This window comes from Podarcis liolepis, assembly GCF_965112155.1.
Source record: "Podarcis liolepis genome assembly, chromosome: 14".
NCBI classification, from domain to species: domain Eukaryota; kingdom Metazoa; phylum Chordata; class Lepidosauria; order Squamata; family Lacertidae; genus Podarcis; species Podarcis liolepis.
This window is the reverse complement of record NC_139569.1, coordinates 9865333-9886970: the sequence shown is the minus strand read 5'-3', so window position 1 is coordinate 9886970 and position 21638 is coordinate 9865333. Positions and strand designations below refer to the sequence as shown.

The 21638-nt window shown below is 46.0% G+C and overlaps 2 protein-coding genes across 7 annotated transcripts in view; both read left to right on the top strand.

Annotated features, from left to right (window-relative positions):
* The first annotated feature begins 7807 nt into the window (after positions 1-7807).
* CEP20 (centrosomal protein 20) lies at positions 7808-10983 on the top strand. Its single transcript, XM_083474589.1, has 5 exons — positions 7808-7933; positions 8441-8638; positions 8966-9050; positions 9534-9654; positions 10488-10983. The coding sequence occupies exons 1-5, from the start codon at positions 7906-7908 to the stop codon at positions 10512-10514; spliced, it is 459 nt and encodes a 152-aa protein (XP_083330715.1). The 5' UTR covers positions 7808-7905; the 3' UTR covers positions 10515-10983.
* A 4411-nt stretch (positions 10984-15394) lies between these two features.
* MYH11 (myosin heavy chain 11) overlaps positions 15395-21638 on the top strand; it is a 109809-nt gene continuing 103565 nt past the window's right edge. For 2 of the 6 annotated variants that reach the window (XM_083474114.1, XM_083474117.1), the window contains exon 1: positions 15395-15658. The gene's annotated coding sequence lies outside the window, so the exon portion shown is untranslated. Of the gene's footprint in view, positions 15659-19198; positions 19515-21638 lie in introns of those variants that run through there. The other 4 variants (XM_083474113.1, XM_083474116.1, XM_083474112.1 and 1 more) reach the window with 2 other exon arrangements.

Here is a 21638-nt window from a genome sequence, read left to right as displayed (position 1 = left end):
TTAAAGCAGCAATTCCACCCACACTGGCTTGGAACAAATAACTTCCACTGACACCATAGGGCTTTCTGAGTTAACAGGCACAGAGTAATAAAGAAATTATTTTATTGGTTTATGGCACCATTACATTGCTCACACGCCCCCATATGTCAATTGCAAATAATGGTTGCACTTCCTTTCCTTATCGTTGTTCTGCTTTCTACAGTAGCATTAATTTCCAACCCCTCTTTTATACATGTTTTGATCCATTCTTTGCATTTATCCTCAGATATGTCTGTTTATATTGAAATAGAATAGTTTTAAAAAATCTTGTTCAACAGGGCTTATTCCCAAGTATGCATGCAATGGCTTGTGTGAGCTGTTTCAGATGCATCTGGGAAAGTAGAATGAAAATGCTACTATCACTACCACTATTACTACAACTACTACTACTAATAATAATAATATTTGAAAGCAGGGCTTTTTTTCAGCTGGAACTCACAAGAACTCAGTCCCAGCACCTCTCAGGTGAATGCCATTGCTATTATAAGAGTACAAGGGGGTGTTTATGGTGAGTTCCAACACCTCTTTTTCTAGAAAAATAGCACTGATTGAAAGTGTCATTGAAATTATTGCGTCTCACTTGAATAAGAGTGCTTAGAAGATCAAGTTTCAACCAAGCACCCCCTGCATCTTGTGGCACTGAATGTTATTCTTGGGGTGCGGGGGATTAAATAAAAAGAGATTACATCAGCAAGATCCTTTGTACCATTGGGGGTAGCTCACCAGGCCCTGGAGATCTAAATTAATTAAAAGTAGCTAGGTGTTCCCTTACCTCCTCTTTTCCTATCTTGAGCTGCAGCTCCCTCATTGCATGGTTTATTTTGTTATCATCAGGTTCAGCACTGCTTTCGTTTTGGATAAAGGCAGGCAAAGCAGGTGTTGGGTAGTTCTGCCTTCTCTCTGTCACTCAGTAGCATTTATCCATCTTCTCGATGCAGAGGACCTACTACTTGCCTGTTCTTCTCTTGCTTCAAACATAGCCAAATAAATATTTCTATTTTTATTTTTAACCTCTCTTGCAAACCTGAGCCCATTCTGAGCTTTAGCCCTCCTAACCTTCTCCCTGCAACTTGTGTATACTCCTTTGTGATTTCTCCTTTCTTCCATTTCTTATACATTCCCTTCTTAAATCTCAGCTCATCTGTAAGCTCCTTATGCAGCCACACTGCTTTCTTTAGACGCCACTTCCTTCTTGTTGGAAATGTCTGCATTTGTGCCTTCAATATTTCACGTTTAAGGAACTCTCATCCATTATGCATTCCCTTCTCTCTGAGTATTTCTGACCATGGGATCTCTCCCAGTAGCTCCTTAAGCTTTTTGAAATTGCCAATCTTAAAGTCTAGAGTGCATGTCTGACTACACTCAGCTTTCCCTTGCCTCTGTATCATGAAACCCAGGAAGACACGATCACTTCCTCCCAATTTTCCAAGTACTTCCACTTTGTCGATCATTTCCTTCCTGTTGGTGAGGACCAGGTCCAAGATAGATGATCCATCCCCTTGTTGCTTATTCCACCTTCTGGGAAAATGAAATTGTCAGCAAGGCAACTGAGGAATTTGTTGGACCTTACATCATTGGCAGAGTTTGAGTTCCAGCAGATATCGGGGAAGTTGAAGTCTCCCATGACTACCATAGCTCTCCTTTTTTGAATGTTTGGTAATTTGCTCTAGGAAGGCATAATCCAAGGCTTCAGTATGGCTGGTGAACAATATGAACATCATAATAAACCTCAGGGTTTAAAGCCAGTGACGTGGGAGATGGATACCCAGAGCAGAATCCTCCTAGTTTCAGTGGGGATTGTGCCCCATAATATGCCAATTTCTAAAGCCCTAAACAGGCTTGGTAAGAATTTAACTGCAGCCAGGAGTGCTGCCAGGCTCTAGTGTAGCTACGTTGAATATAGCCCAGTTTTCCTTTTGCACATCTCTCATCCATATCTGTGGGGTTACAGAGGAGAACTGCCACCTGCATTCGCAGTCTAGTTCTATCCACCCCGTTCTTTTCCCCAAATCGGCCTCCTGAGGCACACCTTTGCCTCACCTTATCAACTCTGCCCATACAATAAGTTATACGAGCCAAATTCAATCCGAGGATGAGCTTGGTGCTCACAGAAAACAAGTTTTACAAGGAAACCATTACGCCAAAGAGGCCAGCTGCCAATTCAACAATAAACTTGACGAACAATAACGGCTTTTCCAAGGGAAAGCTGAGGAACAGAGTCAGAGCGGCGGGAATGGATCAAGTGCGATTAACATCAAACGGATCAAGACTCCTAAACAAAGCCATCCATTCTTTGACATTTTCCAACAAACATAGCTCACGGAGTTTCCACAGGGCACCATTTACGGGAAAATAAATTTTCCACAGGCTGGCGTTCGTACGCTGCTTTGGGTTCCTGAGGTGGACACAAAACAGCTTTTTAGGTGTCACCTCAATCCTCAACACGTTTCCTAAGTGTCACCCCTTAGCAGCAAGTTCTCAGAAAAGAGCTCTTGAGATTTGAGTGGCTTGTTTTATTTTTCTGACAGCTTTTCATCACAAAGCAATTTCCAGCATACCAGTAAAATAACACAGACTTGGAATTCATGACAAGCCATTAAAATATGCCACCCCCTGTGTTTCTTTTCCTCGATGGTACTCAGCAGTACAAAGTACTGTCCTCTCTTTTTTTGTTGCCCATGGCAGCCATTTTGGCAATCTCTTTTATCAAGATATGAGTACCAGCACCACATTTTTTACCAAAAAAGGCACTAGCCAGCCCTATTATTAGGCAACATATGCTGATGAGATCAGTGTAGACACAAATGTGTGTGAAAAGCATTCTGCCCTATGCTAACTTAGGATCCTTTAGTGAATAATTTGGCAGCAGATTCAGGACAGACAGCATTTGACATGGCATAGGTTTACTCTATGGAACATCTTATGTGTTGATGGGCACTAGCTTCAATCGCTTTAAAAAGAAATTAAGCAAATTAAAATGGATAGTAATAGTAATGGGGAATGGTTGTGGCTCATCAGGAATACTGTGGGGATGTGGTGTCCAGTTCTGCGCACCACAATTTATGAAGGATATTGACAAGTCGAAACATGTGCAGAGGAGGATGGCTAAGATGATCAAGGGCCTGGAAACCAAGCCTTATGAGGAACGCTTGAGGGAGTTGGGTATGTTTAGCCTGGAAACGAGGAAACAGAGAGGAGAAATGATAGCCATCTGCCAGATATCTCAAGGGCTGTAACATGGAAGAGGGAGCAAGCTTATTTCCTCCTGCTCTGGGAATCTTCTGCGGCTCAAGGGCCAGAGGCAAAAGTGGGCAATACAATGAATGCAGATGTTATCTTTGTACAGTAGGCTTGTTTCTACACTCCAATACCCCTCTTTTTCCAGGCAAGCAAGAGGCATTGGCAGAGTTCAAAGACACATTTCAGCCAAGAAAGAAAGAAAAACAGGGCTAGCAGGTCTGTGTGGCTTAGAGAGATTTCTGAGGGAGGGAGACACCTGGATTTGGCTGCTGGTCCACCATTAATTTACAAGGAATGCTCATTTTTCCTACCATGTTTCCATGCTCACTAAGTATTGTTACAGAGGTTGCACAATACCCCAATCTCTGCCTAGGAGTAGCGAGATTCCAGGGGGTTCCAGGTGCTCACCAAGGGTTAAGTTTCCATTGAGAAATCAAGGTACTCTGGAGACTAGTGTCTTTAAGAAATATGGTTTATTGTACCCGTATTTACACCTGGGTCTAACTTTGGAGAGAGTTCAGAGCATGGCATCTTAAGAGGATTAGGAGCCGACAGAGGGGGTTTCAGTCCCCCATATAGAATTTGAGGAGGCTGCTGTCCCCTCAAAGTTGATGAGCGTCGCCTTTCAAATGGTGTCTGTGCACCATTTGATCGATTATGCAGAGCTTACTTGGGTCCCCCCAATATTGTATTCAAGTTGGCACCCCTGTTAAGAGGGGCTTGTTCCCCACAGCAGGGGAGCGCTGGAATCCAGGGCAAAGTGCACACCATTTCCATACCAGTGTCCTAGCCTGTCAAGATGGTTCTGGCCTCCTCATCAGCTCATCCAGTCATCCTCATTCTTCCCCAATCTCTAAATTTCCAAAGGGCACATTTCCCCCCTGTGTTTCATCATGCCCCTCCATTACCCTAGCAACCCCATCCCCTCTCAATTCTGCTGTTGTCTTCTGCTAACCACTGTGCCGCTTGGGCTTGCCGATCAGAAGGTTGGCGGTTCGAATCCCCGTGACGGCGTGAGCTCCCGTTGTTTGGTCCCAGCTCCTGCCCACCTAGCAGTTCGAAAGCACGTCAAAGTGCAAGTAGATAAATAGGTACCTCCCCAGCGGGAAGGTAAACGGCATTTCCGTGCGCTGCTCTTGCTTCGCCCGAAGCAGCTTAGTCATGCTGGCCACATGACCTGGAAAAACTGACTGCGGAAGCAGACAAACGCCAGCTCCCTTGGCCTGTAAAGCAAGATGAGCGCGGCAACTCGAGAGTTGTTCGCGACTGGACTTAATTGTCAGAGGTCCCTTTACCTTTACCTTTAACTAACATTGAGCTGGTCGGAGGGAAGGGCAGCGTTTGCATGGTCAATTGCTCTCCTTGTGCTTTTAATTGCAACATGATAAGTGATCTTCTGAACAGGAGAACTGGTTCATCCTGTATTTTTCATTGGCCCGGCATCTTCCCTTCATTACCCGCAAATATTATCTAAACTCTACCATGGATTAATGTATAACTTTCACTAACTCTTGCAATGATGGGTGCTCTTGCACCCCGCAAACTCTACTACCACAGATTTGGAACAGTATCATATATTGATGCCCCCCCACCTTAGTAACAGATGTTACGTATCTGAACCCGGATGTTAAGGCAGCTTCTGACAAACCAGAATTGCATTTGTGGTTAATCAGCAACTTTCACTCTCTTCGACATATGCAAGATGATCACTTCCTTCTTTTTCATTTAAAGATACCCTCGCTGCAAATTGGGACTTGGCGAGTCCAGATTTGCGGGAATACCGTGTCCAATCCTGGGCGCCACAATTTAAGAAGGATGTTGACAAGCTGGAATGTGTGCAGAGGAGGGCAACCAAGATGATCAAGAATCTGGAAGAAGAAGAAGAAGAAGGAGGAGGAGGAGGAGGAGGAGGAGGAGGAGGAGGAGGAGTTTGGATTTGATATCCCGCTTTATCACTACCCTAAGGAGTGGCTCAAAGTGGCTCACAATCTCTTTTCTCTTCCACCCCCACAACAAACACTCTGTGAGGTAAGTGAGGCTGAGAGACTTCAGAGAAGTGTGACTAGCCCAAGGTCACCCAGCAGCTGCATGTGGAGGAGCGGGGAAGCGAACCCAGTTCACCAGATTACGAGTCCACCGCTCTTAACCACTACATCAATGCTGGCTGGTTGTGGACTCTCCTTCCTTAGAGGATTTTAAGCAGAGGTTGGCTGGCCACCTGTCATGGATGCTGTAGTTTCCTGCATTGGACTAGATGACTCTTGGGGTCCCTTCCAACTCTTCAATTCTATGATTCTAAGAGTTGAGGAAATCAACTGAAGCTCTCCTGCTTAAACTAAGACAATTTGCTAGGTTCCTTGGTATAATGGCAGAGACGGGCAACCCATGGCCCTCCAGAACTCCAACTCCCATCAAACCCAACCAGCATCACCAATGAGCAGGGATGATGGGAACTGGAGTCCAACAATCTCTGGAGAATCATAGGCTTCCCAGATGCTTCTTGAACTGTCCTCATGCAAGCATTCTTAATGCAGGGATGCCTGCAGGAAAAAGTAGGAAAAGCTGCCCCTGCTAAATTGGCATAATAAAGAAAAAATGTAGCACCTCCATAAGCTTTTAAAAGGGATTTTTTAAAAAAAAAATTGGCATACCTTTAAGATTACACTCTAAGTAACCTTTTGCATCCCTTCAGCACGGCTGTCAGGTCCTGACTCAGAGATCATACTCCCCGTTTGTGGAATGCTTTCCCCAGGGAAGCACACCTGGCACCATCATAGCCAGCTTTTAAGCATGAGACTAAGACATTCTTGTTTGTCCAATCCTGGGCGCCATAATTTAAGAAGGATGTTGACAAGGCTTTTGGTCATTACCTAGGATCACACTGTAGTGGATACCCGCCAACATCCTGCTGATCTAAATTAGGATGCTCATTTTTTGGTCCCGAGCTCTTGTAATTGTAATTCCCCTGCCTGACATAAAATAAATGGAGTATCTTCCATTTCTATTAGTTCATTCAGTCGCTCTTTCTTTTCTGTCGGAATTTGTTGCACTCCTTTTTGCTTCAAAAATTCCTCTATTATATCTATATTTTCCTTTCCAGCTTTTTTGTATAACTGTTTATAAAAGTTTACAAAGCCTTTTCTAATTTCTTTCAGATTCTCTACTTCTTTTCCTTCCAATATTATTTTATTGATTGTATTTTGGGATTTTCTTCTTTTTTATTTGCCAAGCCAGCCGAAGAAGAAGAAGAAGAAGAAGAAGAAGAAGAAGAAGAAGAAGAAGAAGAAGATATAGTTATATAGTTACAGGTAGAAGATGGGATGTTCAGGACTATGGCTAACAAAAAAAAAAAACGTGCCAATAATAAACACATGCATGTACCATTGCCCTCTAGTGTACAACATAGAAAACAGCTGCCTAGGGCAGAGGTTTTCAACCTCTTTGAGTGTACCGCTCCCTTGACCAACTTTCTGTGGCTCCCCTGTGGGGAAACGTGCTCCGAGCCTCAGAATCCAGTTATGTCACCCCTTGCCTGCAAAACACCCTCCCTTGTGGAGTGTTCCCTCAGCCTCCTCTCCTCTTCCCCCTCTCCTTGGGAGCTCTCCAGGCAGAAGCTGCCGACAACACAGTCTCTGATCCACTGCCCGCCCCCCCCGCTGCCCCAAAGAGAAGTGCCCCCTCACGTCACCCCACAGGGACCTGGAAAAAGGATGCCCCCAGACTTAGTGGCCCGACGGCCCAAATGTGAACGTGAAGCAAGCAGCCGCACAAAGCTTTGGGGGGCAGAGATGCGAGAGGGCATCCGAGGAGGGAGGGAAAGAGGGACCGAGGGCAGTGTTGCCTGGAGCACCCCTGACTATCATGTCAGGCACCCCAGGGTGCCACAGTGCACTGGTTGAAAACCACTGGCCTAGGGCTATCTAACGTAGATGTGAACTGGGAACTGTCAAAAGTTAATAATTAGACTCATCAGCATTCAACTGGTGGGTCTTGACCCACTACAGTGAGACCTTGGTTTACAACCATAATCCGTTCCGGAGGTCCGTTTGTAAACCAAAACAGTTTGTAACCCAAGGCGCACTTTCGCCAATGGGGCCTCCAAATAAAATTTGTTCGTAATCCCCCCCAAAATGGGTTGTAATCCAAAAAAAGGTTGCAAACCAGGACACGCATTAAGGCATCTAAGCCTTAATGGTTGCAGGACAAGTAAGAAGTCCAACAGGTAGAGAATTTATTTCCAGCGTGGAACTGCAAGGAAGGTGGGCACAGCATCACCTGTTGAGCATCTGCCTTCCATGCAGCAACGGATGCTGTTGGGCAAGGAGGGAAGAATTTATTAGCGTTCACTAGTAAACCAGCAATTTTTTTTCCACGCCAAGGAAAAAGTCCAAGCCCGAGGAAAGGAAAGGGTTAACGGTTCCCGATGAGCTTATTGGCTGAGCGCGCAGCCAGTGGGGAGCAGATAACGCCGCCGGGGGGAGGGAGGCGTGCGCTCCTCAGTCCCTAATGCGCACGCGTGCTTTGCGTCCGAGGTTGCCTTAGAGACCGAGAAGCCGGTGTGTTTATATCCGGGAACTTTCGGTTATTTCTCCCTTCCCACTTCCGCCTCCGGTTGCCCCTTCCAAGATGGCGACCATAACAGAGTTGAAAGCAGGTAAAGGGAAGCGGGAATATTCTTTTTCATTTGTCTTGGGGCGCGGAGGAGGGGGGGCACTTGTTTTAAACTTATTTTTCACTGGGGGGTGTCTGCCCTCCCCCAGCTCTGCGTCTAAGCCTTTAAGAGATGCATAGCAGGTGGAAGTTCACCTGGTGCAGCTGCTATTCTGTTGTGGGGTGCTGCACCTGTTGCCTGGCTGCCTGTCATGGACTTGATGGGGAGACGTTTTATCATGCCAACAAGGAAGCATATTTAATTCTGTCTGCTTTACAAAAAGACGAAAATCTCATTCTTCTTTGTTAATTTGCAATTTTTTTAAATGTCCAGCATTTCTAATGAAACTTAGCTTCCGTCCAATGCAGCTTATGAGAACTAAAGGCTTAGCTATTGTTGGTTGTTCTTTCTTTTTTTGGGGGGGGGATATGTTTGTTTGTTTTCGCACTTGGAACAGCTACAACTGGGTTTCTAGTTAATAGAAAAGCTGCCTGGTTTTGTACTCCCTAGTTTTAACAGACACGCTGGAGAAGAGAGGTACACTGGGACAGATCAAAGCAAGGATCAGAGCTGAAGTTTTCAACGCGCTGGATGACCAAAGCGAACCACGGCCATCCTTGTCCCATGAGAACCTTTTAATCAACGAACTGATCCGTGAATACTTGGAGTTCAACAAATACAAATATGCTTCATCTGTTCTAACAGCAGGTGAGCCTTTTTCCTATTTCCTTTTCTCTGTTGCATGGATACTGTCCAATAAATAATGAATATGGAAATGGAAATCACAGAAGTTACAGTCCTACAGAAATGTGTCTCTGGGTGGATGGAGATTTGTGGCTGATGAATAGTGATTTGTTTGCGAGCTATGTGTGATGGGGGTTACTAAAATAGCTAGGTACATACAATTCCTGCATTGCAGGGGGTTGGACTAGATGACCCTTGGGGTCCCTTTTAACTTTTGCAATTCTATGATTCTATGAATCTGAGTTCAGAAAGGATTGGGAAGATTTAATGTTCACATGTTCTGTTTTTCAGAATCTGGCCAGCCTGAAGTTCCGTTGGACAGAGAATTTCTTGTTAATGAATTAAATATAGTTGAAGATCCAAACAGCAGATCAGTGTAAGATGACATAGTCCATATCTTCTCGTTCTATAAACTCCCTCTTGATTTTGAATGCCTTAAGTGTTGATATATGATGAATACATTCTTAATCATATATGTGCAGGACAACACATATAATGTTTTTCCTACACTTCAGGGGCTCTATGATAAATTGCTAAAGCTATAATCTTATACATACTTACCTAGGAATAAAGTCCCGTGCAGTTCAATAAGTCTACTTCTGAGTAGATAAGATTATGCTGTAAGTGTGCCTCCAAAGAGTGCTTACAAGGAAGTCAATTTCCTTGGACCCAGAGGGCCTTGCTTCTGAGTTACAATCATATGGCAATTGTTTGTTCTTTGCTGAAAATCTGCAAGCATAGTCCAGCAAAGATTCCCCCTGTGCAAGTTCCACTGAAATAAATGGGAGTGGCTAATGATCCTTTGCCCCTTGTTTCTTCAGCTCTCTCTATTCAACATTTCCCCCCCATTTTTTAACAGGCCACTTCTGTATGGAATTATAAACCAGCTGTTACATGGTAATGAAGAAAAGGTCTGCAATACATTCCCCAGAGCACCTTCGTTACAGGTTTCGAACCAACCAACGAAAGGAGTCAAATGGGTATGGTTTGGTTAGGGTGTGTGGGAGTGTATATAATGCAGGAGTGTTTAACCTATAGTTCTCCAAATGTTGTTGGACTACAACTCCCATAATCTCTGGGCTGTGCCAGCAAAGTCTGATTGGAGTTGGAAGACCAAAAAAATTCTGAACCATAGCTTTGCCAACCCGAGTGGGGCTTGCAAATAAACTTTACTTTCAAGGGAAAGAGAAGTTTTACTGTTCTGACACTGGCACACATTGTCATTGGTACTGAGACATAACCAAACGTAAAACCTGGCCACCTTGGGGTCTACTTCCTCCTGAATTAAGATGGAGAATCTGATGCTCTCCAGATGTTGTTGGATTTTCACTCCCATCGGCCCCAGCCAGCAAAGGACAATGGGAGTTGTAGTCCAGCAATGTATGGAGGGGCATAAACGCTCCAGTCCTACATGAATTGGCCATGTTGTTAAGATTTGCTTTGGAGGTTCAAAACTCCATCATTGTTGGAATCAATGTTGATGGCAACTGGAGAGAGAGCTTTCATTGCGGTGCCTTCTGGGCTTTGCAACTTCCTCCCTTCCACTGAGAGCCAGTGTGGTGTAGTGGTTAAGAGTGGTAGTCTCGTAATCTGGTGAACTGGTTTCGCTTCCCCGCTCCTCCACATGCAGCTGCTGGGTGACCTTGGGCCAGTCACACTTCTGTGAAGTCTCTCAGCCCCACTCACCTCACAGAGTGTTTGTTGTGGGGGAGGAAGGGAAAGGAGAATGTTAGCCGCTTTGAGACTCCTGAAGGGGAGTGAAAGGCGGGATATCAAATCCAAACTCCTCCATTGTCTTTGTTTTAATTCTCAGGCGCCGCTGCGGAGCCAGGATGCATAGCCGGCCCAAAGCTTGAAGATCTGTTGAGTTCACGGGGTAAACAGATAAAATAAACCATCATGGGTCTTTAATGCACAGCAGGTGTTTATTTGTTACTGTGCAAAGTTTTAAAGATTGATTGGTAAAATGGGTAAGGACTATTTTGTAGAAGTGACATTTCTAATCAGCTTTGTGCTGTGGTTTCCCCTACAGTTCTAGTTCAAGGTATATTGTTGGTAAAAGGAGGGATATGTTAGTGTGGAAACATAAGAAACTGTGACAGTTTTACAGCATCAATCTTCTCTTGGTGGGTCAGAATCCATTTATTTTCATGGCATCATAAATAGTAAATAAAGGGGGGGGGAAGCAGGTTTGGGCTATAGGTGGGTCCGGGGTCTAAAAATTAAAAGCATCCAGCGTTCCAGCTCAGTGTCATACTGAATTCTATTTTTGGTTCTTTGTACATGAATAAAAGATAATTTGCCTTAAACTTTGACTTGCGAGGGTGTCTGATAATTGAATCCTGATGTGGTGGAAATAGGGACTTTTCACAACAACGATAGGGACTTTCCACAATAATTGATGTTAGCAATTACTGTACAGAAATGGGATCATGTTATTTTAGGAAATGTTTCAGTCTTCCCTGCAAGCCTGAAGTGTTTCCCGGTGTTCAGCAAAGAACAGTGTTAATCTTCAGCTAAGGATATTATATAGATTTAGGACCAAGCTAGGGGTTTGGTGCAGATGTAATGCTGTTGAGCTTATGTGCTCTGCCTTTCCTTCCTCTTCTCACATGCCCTGATTGAGTAGAGACTTCCTGATTTCCTAACCACAGTTTCTTGTGACATCCAAACTAGGAAACTCTGGTTTAAGCACTGCCTACAAGCCAATATTGAAATTTTGGGTGCAGTAGGATAAAAGACTTGAGCTCCTAGCTGCTTCTCCTCATTGGAGCAGCACTGCAGTGTTATGATTGAGGGCAGGTTGCTCTCCCTGGTCTCACACTGAGAGCCAGTGTGGTGTAGTGGTTAAGAGCGGTAGACTCGTAATCTGGTGAACCGGGTTCGCTTCCCCGCTCCTCCACATGCAGCTGCTGGGTGACCTTGGGCCAGTCACACTTCTCTGAAGTCTCTCAGCCCCACTCACCTCACAGAGTGTTTGTTGTGGGGGAGGAAGGGAAAGGAGAATGTTAGCCGCTTTGAGACTCCTTAAAGGCAGTGAAAGGCAGGATATCAAATCCAAACTCCTCCTCCTCCTCCTCCTCCTCTTCTTCTTCTTCTTCTTCTTCTTCTTCTTCTTCTTCTTCTCATTTGGCAAAATTTGCAATCAGAAAAGAGGATAAAAATTAAGATCTATATGTAAAATAGGAAGAATACAGTGATCAGCTAACAGCTCTCCCAAGCCACCCTTGGCTGAGCAAATGCTGTGATGTCATGGAATGCTCACAAACATTCAGGCTTCTTTGGGGGGCAATTGTCACTTTAGAGGGGAGTAAAATGTAAGGTTGGGTTAGGAAACGCCCTCAGACAGGGTGTAGATTAATGATGGCTAGCCAGCTCAAATCCAACACATATATAACATTTCTTCTGTTCTATTGTGAGTTACAGTAGCTGCAGCTGCCTGTGCTTTAGTGAAGTACTTAGCTTAGCTATCTGATCTGGCATGCTCACAGGAATAATTTTAAGAGACACACGCAAAGGAAACCTGTATCAGACTAGCTCTGGACAAGGGGAAGTTTTCTGTACACAACAGAAGGCATTTCATGGGTTTTTACTGTAGCTGGAGTGGCTGGAGCAACCTGGTCAGATGGGCAGGGTACAGATAATAATAATAATAATAATAATAATAATAATAATAAATTTATCACCATCATCATCAAACTGACCCGCTTCAAAATGGAACAGCAGCTTGCCATTCCCATGAAGCTGGAACTTTCAAAACACTTTGGTCCTCATACATGCTTTTCCTCACTCAGGCTGTGGCTGTCTAGGATTGAGGCCTAAAACTATGTTGTCACTTACTTTCTAGGAAAGTGTGCCCCCTCCCTGGCCCCACAAGGATCTGTGCAGTTTTAGGCACAATAGTTTCTTTTTCTTACACATACACTTTTTTTCCTTAGAGGCTAGAAAGTTGGCATACTGCATTTCATATTGCATCAGTCTGCTTTTAAGCAATAACACTGAACATGTAGTAATCTTCTTTTTTTCTGCTTGCCTGGCTGAAGGATGATTGTCCCCCGATATCATTTATTGCTTTACAAAAGCCCCTTTCATGAGATGTGCTTTTGGGTCTGAATGGCTGGGAAAACTGACCTTCAGTGCTCAGATGGTTGGAGTTCAGTGGCTAGATAGAAACTTGAGCCTGCAACAAAGTTATGATGTCTGTTTTGCAGAACAAGTGAAGCGGGCATTCCACTTGACACTGCTGTATTTTCTGGGAGGCGGGGGCACAGAAACTCAGGTTAGATTCTACACTTTGAGCCTGGAAAGTACTATTTCTTGTGTAAGCTTATCTGCAAGTCTCAGCTAGCAATGGTATCGTTTCTCTATATTGTGGGTAACACCAGCCCTCCTTGTGTTACCAAGAATCTCTGTTGCAACTGGCACTCTGCATATGCCCCAAGATATTTTGCTTTTGCTTTTGCTTTTCTTCAAGCAGTGAGGGCAGCACCATTGCAAGGAATTGGAGAAAGCTACTGTAGTTCAACCTAAGTGTCAGAGGAAACCTCACTGGTTCGTGCCAAATATCCTCTCCCATAGTAGCTGCGGTTCAGGGGAATGTCCTCACAGTAATATGACCCCATTATGCAGATTGATAGGTGCAAGCCTAATTGGTCTCCAGAACTCCCAACTATATCTAATGCAAGCAGACAACCTTATTTAGCCTTAATGAACTTGAGACAGGAGTGGAGGCAGCCTCCAGCAAGCATCTCCCCTGAGGAATTGGATTAATGTTCATTTCCTGAGAAACCTCTCCATCTTTCTCTAGGAGGAACACCTTAGTCAGCTGATGGCAAGTCCTGATTTTCCAGAAACGGCTCGTGACCTCCCTGCCACTCTCTGGCAGGAAACTTGCATTGATTATGTGTGTAACAACTTGCTACTTGAATTAATGTTCTACTGTTCCTTCTGCCCAGCCCTTTCTTTAAAGAGAGCACCCTTTGGTGTCAGAGCTAATACAGTCATACCTCGGGTTACAGACGCTTCAGGTTTTTTCACGTTGCGGACCGCCAAAACCTGGAAGTACCGGAACGGGTTACTTCTGGGTTTTGGCAGTTGCACATGTGCAGAAGTGCCGAATTGCAACCCACACGTGCGCAGATGCACTGTGCAGGTGCACTGTTGCGGACGTGCATCCTGCATGGATCGCGTTCGCAACCCAAGCGTCCACTGTACTCATCAGGAATATTCTTTCCTATAACTGGACACCCCTGCCTCACCCCCAGTCCTTCCCTGGATTGGTCTTCTGCCAAGGTGTTTTACCAGCTGCAACAAGACTGCTCTGGGATTGTCTCCAGTTCAGCCAGCTGCTCAGGATGCTGTTCCATTTCGTTAGGAATCCTCCTTTGAGACTGCTCCCCTTTGCTCTTCTTCGAACCTGCTCTGATCCTGTGGGTGCCTGCGGCATAAAGGCTTCCAATCTAAAAAAACAAAACAACCCATGGCACAGAAGGGAAAAGGGATGGGGAGGGAAGAGGAGGGGAGGGGAGGAAATGCAAACTCGGGCACCATTTCTTAAGTGGTGGTTCCTATAACAACCAACTTGCATAGTGCAGGGGTAAGGAGATGCCTGGGGGAGCCTTCTGCTTCCCATCTCTCCCCCCCGCCCCTGGCAGTCTGATAGAATGGCTGTTGAGGGAAAGGAGGCCTGGTGGTGCCTGTCTGCCAAAGGGAAACTCTGTGCGTCTTGTAGTGCTTGCCCCTTGCCCCCTAAAGCTAGCCTGTTGCCAGTGTTAAAAGTTAAGTTTCAGCTGCCAGTCAGGCTGGCTTCTGTACACTGAATTAGGAAGGAGGGCCACCTTGTCTTTCGCTTCACGTTGCAAACTGGGAGGTCTGGATTCAAATCCTCACTCAGCCCTGAATCTCCCCAGGAGGCTCCCCTGTATCTTGGCCTCCCTGGTTTGTTGCAAGATAAAATCAGGTGGGAGGATAAGGACCATGTGTGCCAGCCTGGGAGGAAGGATGTGATATAAATGTCATAATTGCCAGGAGGGGATTGTTCAGGAGGAGCCACCCCATGCTACGGTAGCTGATGTCATGAGTAGTTTGGGTTTTAAGTTTTAGAGTTCCCCAACCTTGGGTCTGCAGTCAGATGCTGTTGGACTACAACTCCCATCATCCCTCATCAATGGCTAAGCTGGCTGGGGCTGATGGGAATTGTTGTTGGCACCTGTCTGTCTTGAGAGACAGCGGAGTGCACCTCCGGGGGTGAAGTCAAACTACTGTGTTAGCAGTGCTGAAGTGACCTCCCCAGGGTGCAAGCCTGGGCAATGTGTCTGGAGGTCCTGGGCTGCCCAGATGACAAGACCCTCCCTTTGCCTCACTGATGTGGCCCAAAGGGAAGCAGAACAATACATTTGGTTTAGTCCAGGCATAGGCAAACTCCAGCCCTCCAGATGTTTGGGACAACAGTTCCCATCATCCCTGACCACTGGTCCTGTTAGCTAGGGATGATGGGAATTGTAGTCCCAAACATCTGGAGGGCCGGAGTTTGCCTATGCCTGGTTTAGTCCAACAGCATCTGTTGAAGAACACTGGTCTACAGAAGCCCCTTGTACTTGCCCACCCACCATCTAGGATCTGTGCAGACCTGGTGAGGAGGAACACCACCAGCCTGTTCTCTGCACCATCTTGTCTGTAGAACTGGGCAAGGGGTTTCCCCTCTGATGCCAGCAGCGAGAGGCCCTCTTCTGAGAGATTTCGGCAAGCCTCAGTCAAGCATTGACACGTGATGCTTTCAAATCACCCAGCCGCACTTTTCAGCTGCCCATCTGAACAGAGCTGGCATCTGAGGGCGGAATCGCTTGACCTTGGCAATTGCTACTCGGCTCTGCTTGGTGTTCTGCTCTGATGGCACAGCTCACCATCTCCCTAAGCTGCCCGACTTAAACTTGAAGCCGTCCTAGTCCTGTAGACTCCAGCATCAACTAGAGGGTCCACACACAGGTAAGTGAGCTCAGCTTCCAGGCCACGGCTGGATGTGTTGATTTTTATTTAACACACTTGCGTTCCGCTTCTCTTTCATTGTGGACCTGCATGCCCTCAGCCCCTGCAATGAATCGTCCTCAAGCTTTCCAGCTCAGCTCCATATCGCCCCATAAATCATCTGCCACTCTTTGTTCTGTTAGGCGCACTTGTCTGCCAGCAGCCTCTGGATGTACGTGAACGCAAAGAATGGGAAATAATTTCCACTCCTTTTTAAGCTACGACCATTGAGAGGTGCAGATAGTTACGAAACAAGCTTTATAACTCTTCCAGGGAGAGCACCACAGAGCCTTGTTTTAAGGTGGTTGCTACAGTCGGGTTGCGTGCTCTTTCGAAGGGGGCATTCAGCTTTACAAAGCAATAACTTGAAAACTTGGCCAGAAGGTGCTTTCTCCTAGTTTGCATAAATGGAGGGTTGTTTTTTTGAGTCCCTCGTTTCTCTTTGCAGTTCTGGGCTTTTGCGACATCCAAAACTGCTTCAGAAGATGCAGTGTGGAGCCAGTTAGCTCAGTTGGTGAAAGCGTGGTGCTGATAACCCCAAGGTCACGGGTTCGATTCCCATATGGGCCACCTGCAGATTCCTGCACTGTAGAGTGTTGAACCAGATGACCCTTCCAATCAATTCTATGATTCCACCCAGCCCAGTTTCGTACATCCTTCCTGGCAGTGTGTCTCAGCCGTGATGTCCATCACCTCCAAATACCTGGCATCTTTTAGGAAGAGAAGACTAGGACAGCAGAGCTCTCTGGCCTTGGGAAGGACCTTCCATTAGCCATCGTTGAGGGTAGCACCACGGGACAGAATGGCCCATAGCTCAGTGGCAGAGAACATTGGCTCCAGAGCCCTGGCATCTCCAGGGAAAAACCTCAGTCTGAAAACCCGGAGGGTTGAAGTGGGTCAGTGTGGACTAGGGGTCTTCAACCTTTTGCGGGGCCCATGAACAAACCTGAAAGCCAAAGGGAGTGTTATGGGCATTGTTCATGTGCAGCAACCCTGCATGTACATGCTTACACTCCATCCCTGGCCAGCTATTGAGTTTGGAAAAAGTGGTTTTCAAAACCCTAAGGTTGGGAGGGGGAATGAGCTACTTGGAAAGCATAGGCGAAATGCGAGAATTGCAAGAAGGCTAGTCTCACCTCTCCGCATCTGTTAGGCTTGAGAAAAGCCTGGAGTTGGAGACAATGGAAGGCTATAATCCCATGCCTAATTTCAGTGTGCGTATGTGTAGAGGGGAAGGGGCCCTGGGAACACCTGGTGGTGTCTCTAGGCACCATGCTGCCAATCCAGGTCTACGTAACCCTGGTCTCTCTGGACCAGGGTAGGACCCGAAAAAACAATGGATCCAAGTTGCAAGAAAGGAGGTTCCAACTAAACATCTTTCTGACAGTAAGAGCCGTTTGACTGTGGAACAGAGTCCCTCAGGAGGTGGTGGACTCTCCTCCCTTGGTGGTTTTTAAGCAGAGGTTGGATGGCCATCTGTCATGGATTCTTTAGTCATGATTCCTGCATTGCAGGGGGTTGGACTAGATGACCCTCAGGGTTCCCTTCCAACTCTATGATTCTATTTTCCAACTTGGTGAAAGATAGCTCCTCCTATACAGTGGTACCTCGGGTTACAGACGCTTCAGGTTACAGACTCCGCTAATCCAGAAATAGACCTCGGGTTAAGAACTTTGCTTCAGGATGAGAACAGAATTCATGTGGCAGCAGCGGGAGGCCCCATTAGCTAAAGTGGTACCTCAGGTTAAGAACAGTTTCAGATTAAGAACGGACCTCTGGAACGAATTAAGTTCTTAACCAGAGGTACCACTGTATTCCTATTTAACTCTGCTCTATTTAAGTCTGCACAAGGAAGGCTAGAATCTTCCTTTATTTTGGGAGGGAGTGTCAGAGCCCCTGCTTTGCACGCCAAAGGTACCAGCTTCATTCCCTGATCTCTCCAGCTCAGATTCTCTGCCTGGAGAGCTGCTGCCAATCCGTGTGGACAGTACTGAGCTAGATGGACTCTTTCAAAAATACTTTTTGTGCAGAGTTTCAAAACAAGCATTTTGCAAAGGCATTAACAGAAAAGCAAAGGCATAGGACCATGACGGTTATGGATAACATTGCTGGGCTATTAAATAAAGGATCGCTGTGGTGACGTTGAGAAGAAGTTCAGGGTCAAACGGGGAAGAGAAGGGTGGCGGTTGTGTTTCTTTGGGCCCAGGTGAGTATAGATCAAGTGACTTGTCCCAGATGGACCAAGGGATTACCTACAGGTAGGACTTGGGAAAGATCCTTTGCTGTGAAAACTCAGGAACCGCTTCTGCTCAATGCAGACGCAGTCCTGGCCTGGTGGTCCACGGCAACTTCCTGCATAAGTTAGCAAGCCTTGCTGCGTCTCAAGAACTCCTCCACCTTTGGTTCCTGCAAAACTCTTTGCGTCTCCTTGCCCGCCCACCCCGGTCCATCGGTCCTCTGCTTTTGACATGGGGCTCCATATTTAGGCTGCTGCTGCTGCAAGTGGGGCATTTTGTATCCGGTATGTTGATGGGAATTCCTGGAGGATCCTCGCATTCCCTTTTTGGGATGTCTGAGAAGCCCAGGCCCAGGCAAGGGAGACGCACAGAGAGAGGGAGAGAGAGAGAGTTTGGAAGTCTGAACGCATAGAATTTTGTTTTGTTTTTGAAACTTCTGCTGGCCTTGATGAGGACCAGATTCCTCCCTCCCCAAAGCTGGATGCAGGCACCTCTGTCCTTCATTCCTCCTCTGCCAGCTGGTCCTGCCTGCCTCTTCTTCTTTCCACAACACCGGAGGCACCCATTCCATCCTCCCTCCATCCCTCCCTCCCTCCCTCTTTCCCCCCTGCTCCCCCCACACTCCAATGCCACAAGCCATTTAACAGTTATCTTTTCCCATTTAAGGACAGAGGGAGGTATTTATATATATAAATTATGTGCAGTACTTTCTCAGGAGGCTGGGATTCCCTGCAAAACAGCCGCTTTGGCGGAGAGCTGGTTGGGGCAGGAGCTGGGAAAAAAACGACCCTTTCACTCCCCAGAGACAGGCCAGGCTTAAAACGGCCCAAGGTTCCCAAATGTTACATAAACACGTGGGAGATGTGGGGAGACCTCTCCTTCCAGGGCTTGGCTTGGCTTGGGAAGAGGGACCTTTCGTCTCCCCCTCCCACTTCCATGGAAGGGACCCTTCTCATGGAAATGAGCATACTTTGCTCTTATGTTTTGAGCCGGACATCAAAAGGCCGATGAGAGATAACACTGTTTTTATGGCAAGGGAGAAAATTTGGGAGTCTCCACTCTTAATCCTTCCTAACTGATGCTTCTCTTTTTCTCTCTCTCTCCTACTTTTGCTGTAAACCCAGAGACATGAGAAATCAAGAAGGGGTTGAGAAGGGTCATATTGCTGCTTTGCAGACCAAATAACCCCCCTCCATTATTTCTGGGAAATGGCTTATTAAAAAGTGAGCGTGAGAGAGGAGTCTGATAATTTCGGAGACATCACACAAACTTCTCCCGCAAGCCACGACGAACAAAAGACAGAAACCCCAATTTATGGGGAGGTGGTAATGAGATCTGTTTTAGCCACAGCTTAAAACAACCTAAGAATGTACAGACAGTTTCTTTATTTGTTAGCCCCCCCCCAGGTACTGTCAGGGTTTTCCAGCAGGGGGCGGTCTTTGGGGACCCTCCCCATGGGAGTCAGTCCGCCTCTATATAGGGAGGTTGCAGAGGGAGAGCAGCCTTGGTCTGCCCCAGCTGTTAGCAGTATCAGTTCCGGACTCTCCCAAGACATTTTCTGCTTTCCCAATTGGACCCCTGTAAGTACTCTTTTTGACAGCAAATGATTTCTCTTGCTTAAGCCAGCGCTGCTGTGAGTTCAAAGCGAGCTCTGCTATCAGCCTGAAATTAATTGCTCCTCTTTGTAAGATGCAGTTAGGAAGTTTCCTTTGGGGCAGATGTAGAAACCGCCATGGCTTGGCATATAGAACTTTCTTAGCAGGTGGGTTCCCAGTGTGCTGAGCTTCCTGGAGATTTGCTACTGCTTTTTTTTAGGGTGGTTTTTTATTTTATTTTAACAAATGCAATTTGTAAGGAGGAAGGGTGTAATATTCTTAAATGGCTAAGTAATTGTTCTTACCAAAACCACTCAGAGGCAAGGTGTGTAAAGTGTGCCATTCATTTATAGGAACAAGGTTAAGAATGAAAATCTTTGCAGGGTTAATTATGTTATACGAGGCTTTAAGGAGCAGAGATTCAGCTGCAGCTTTCTTAAAAAGAAAACATATGCTGAGAAATCATTCATGGCAGGTAACTGAATTTTGACATTTTTCATCTTGGCAAATTGCCTTTTAACAAGCTACTGACATGAGAGAGGATTTGTTGCCAGTTATTACAGTGATGAATGAGTCCCACGGATGGTTCAAATTCCCCTAATGAATCGGAGATCTTGGTGCAAATGTATTCAAGCCATCTACTCGTTTGATCTTGGATTGCGGCATAAATACCAGCTTTTCCTTGACCTGTCGTTCTTCAGAGTTTGTTGGACTACAACTCCCAGCCTCCTTAACCACCGGACATGAAGGCTGGGACCGGTGGGAGTTGGAGTCCAATAAAATCTGGCAGGCAACAAGTTGGGGAAGGCTGTCAGCAGGCATGAGAGTATCTATCAATTTTCAGTTTTCTTAGTTTCTCATTTCCCCCCTAAATTCAGTTCTCTGTTCCTCTGCAACAATTTTCAGCCCCCCCAAAAATCCTCAGCGTTTTTGTGCTGATTTTTCAGAATAAACACATTTCTTGCATGCAGCGTTGACAAATATACACATAATATTCACTAATAGGTGCATACTTTATCCTAACACTGCTTGGTTGGAAGACTGCACTGCAAATGTGCATTTGTCAAGGTCGCCTTTAAACGTAAACTGAATTGGCTTTCTTTCTCCCCCCCCCCTTCACCCCATCCCTTCGTTGTCATGCGTGATAAGGCCCTACCTTACAGGAGAGGTGGTCACAGTCAAGCAAAAACCTGTTTTTTTTCTTTTTTCCTTTTGGTTTTTAAAAGGTTAAAAAGTCAGATCTGTCCAGAAGGAGCTGAGGCAGCTCCAAGGGCGTCTTTTTTTTCTGGTGACATTTGGTTCCTGGTTTGTTTTGTTTCATCCTCAGAAGGACAAATAAGGCAAAGGAAAGTCTTAAAGCTTCAAATCAAAGTAAGGGGAAAGTCAGTAGATGGCAGTAAAGGAAAGCGACAGCCTTGGGGGTCGTAGCAGATGATGCTCACAAGCCTTCTATGCGCTCGACACAAGGGCGACTCCACACGCTGTTACATGGCCACAGCAGGGCTTGCAGCTGAGGTCCCCATTGACAAGAAGCTGCAGCCACTCTTTGTTATATATTTACTGCATTGATGGCTCTCCTTTTGCTCAAGGGGGCACTCAAGGGGGCCTATGTGGCCCCCCCTCATATAACCCCCACAACAACCCTGTCAGGCAGGGCAGGGGTAAAAATGCAGCAGGTAAAAATGCGAGACTGAAATTAGATAAAGTCATTTGCAATCGGACTAGGGTGGGTCTTAAAAATATACATTTCAGGTTTCTGTAGGGAAGGATGTAGTCTTTTAGGCAGACCTTCCAAGTATCCCTATTTTCCAGGGACGTCCCTGATTTAGAGAAGCCGTCCCGGTTTCTGATTTGATCCCAAAATGTCCCGCTTTTCCTTAGGGCATCCCTATTTTCATTGGAGAAATGTTGGAGGGTGTGGAGTTATCCAACCCCCGAGCCGTCTGAAGGCAGCCCTGTTTAGGGAAGTTGTTGTTTTCATTTATGTTTTATGCTTTTATATATGTGGGAAGCTGCCCAGTGTGGCTTGGGGCAACCCATTAAGATGTGCAGGGTATAAATTATCATTAGGGAATGGGACTTCCCTGTTTTCATCAGAGAAATGTTGGA

Excerpts from the sequence above, each read along its gene's own strand:
- CEP20 (XM_083474589.1), top strand. The coding sequence starts at position 7,906 with ATGGCGACCATAACAGAGTTGAAAGCAG. Across the intron at positions 9,051-9,533 it reads GATCCAAACAGCAGATCAGT|GCCACTTCTGTATGGAATTA; the intron begins GTAAGATGACAT and ends ATTTTTTAACAG. Across the intron at positions 9,655-10,487 it reads CAACGAAAGGAGTCAAATGG|GCGCCGCTGCGGAGCCAGGA; the intron begins GTATGGTTTGGT and ends TTTAATTCTCAG.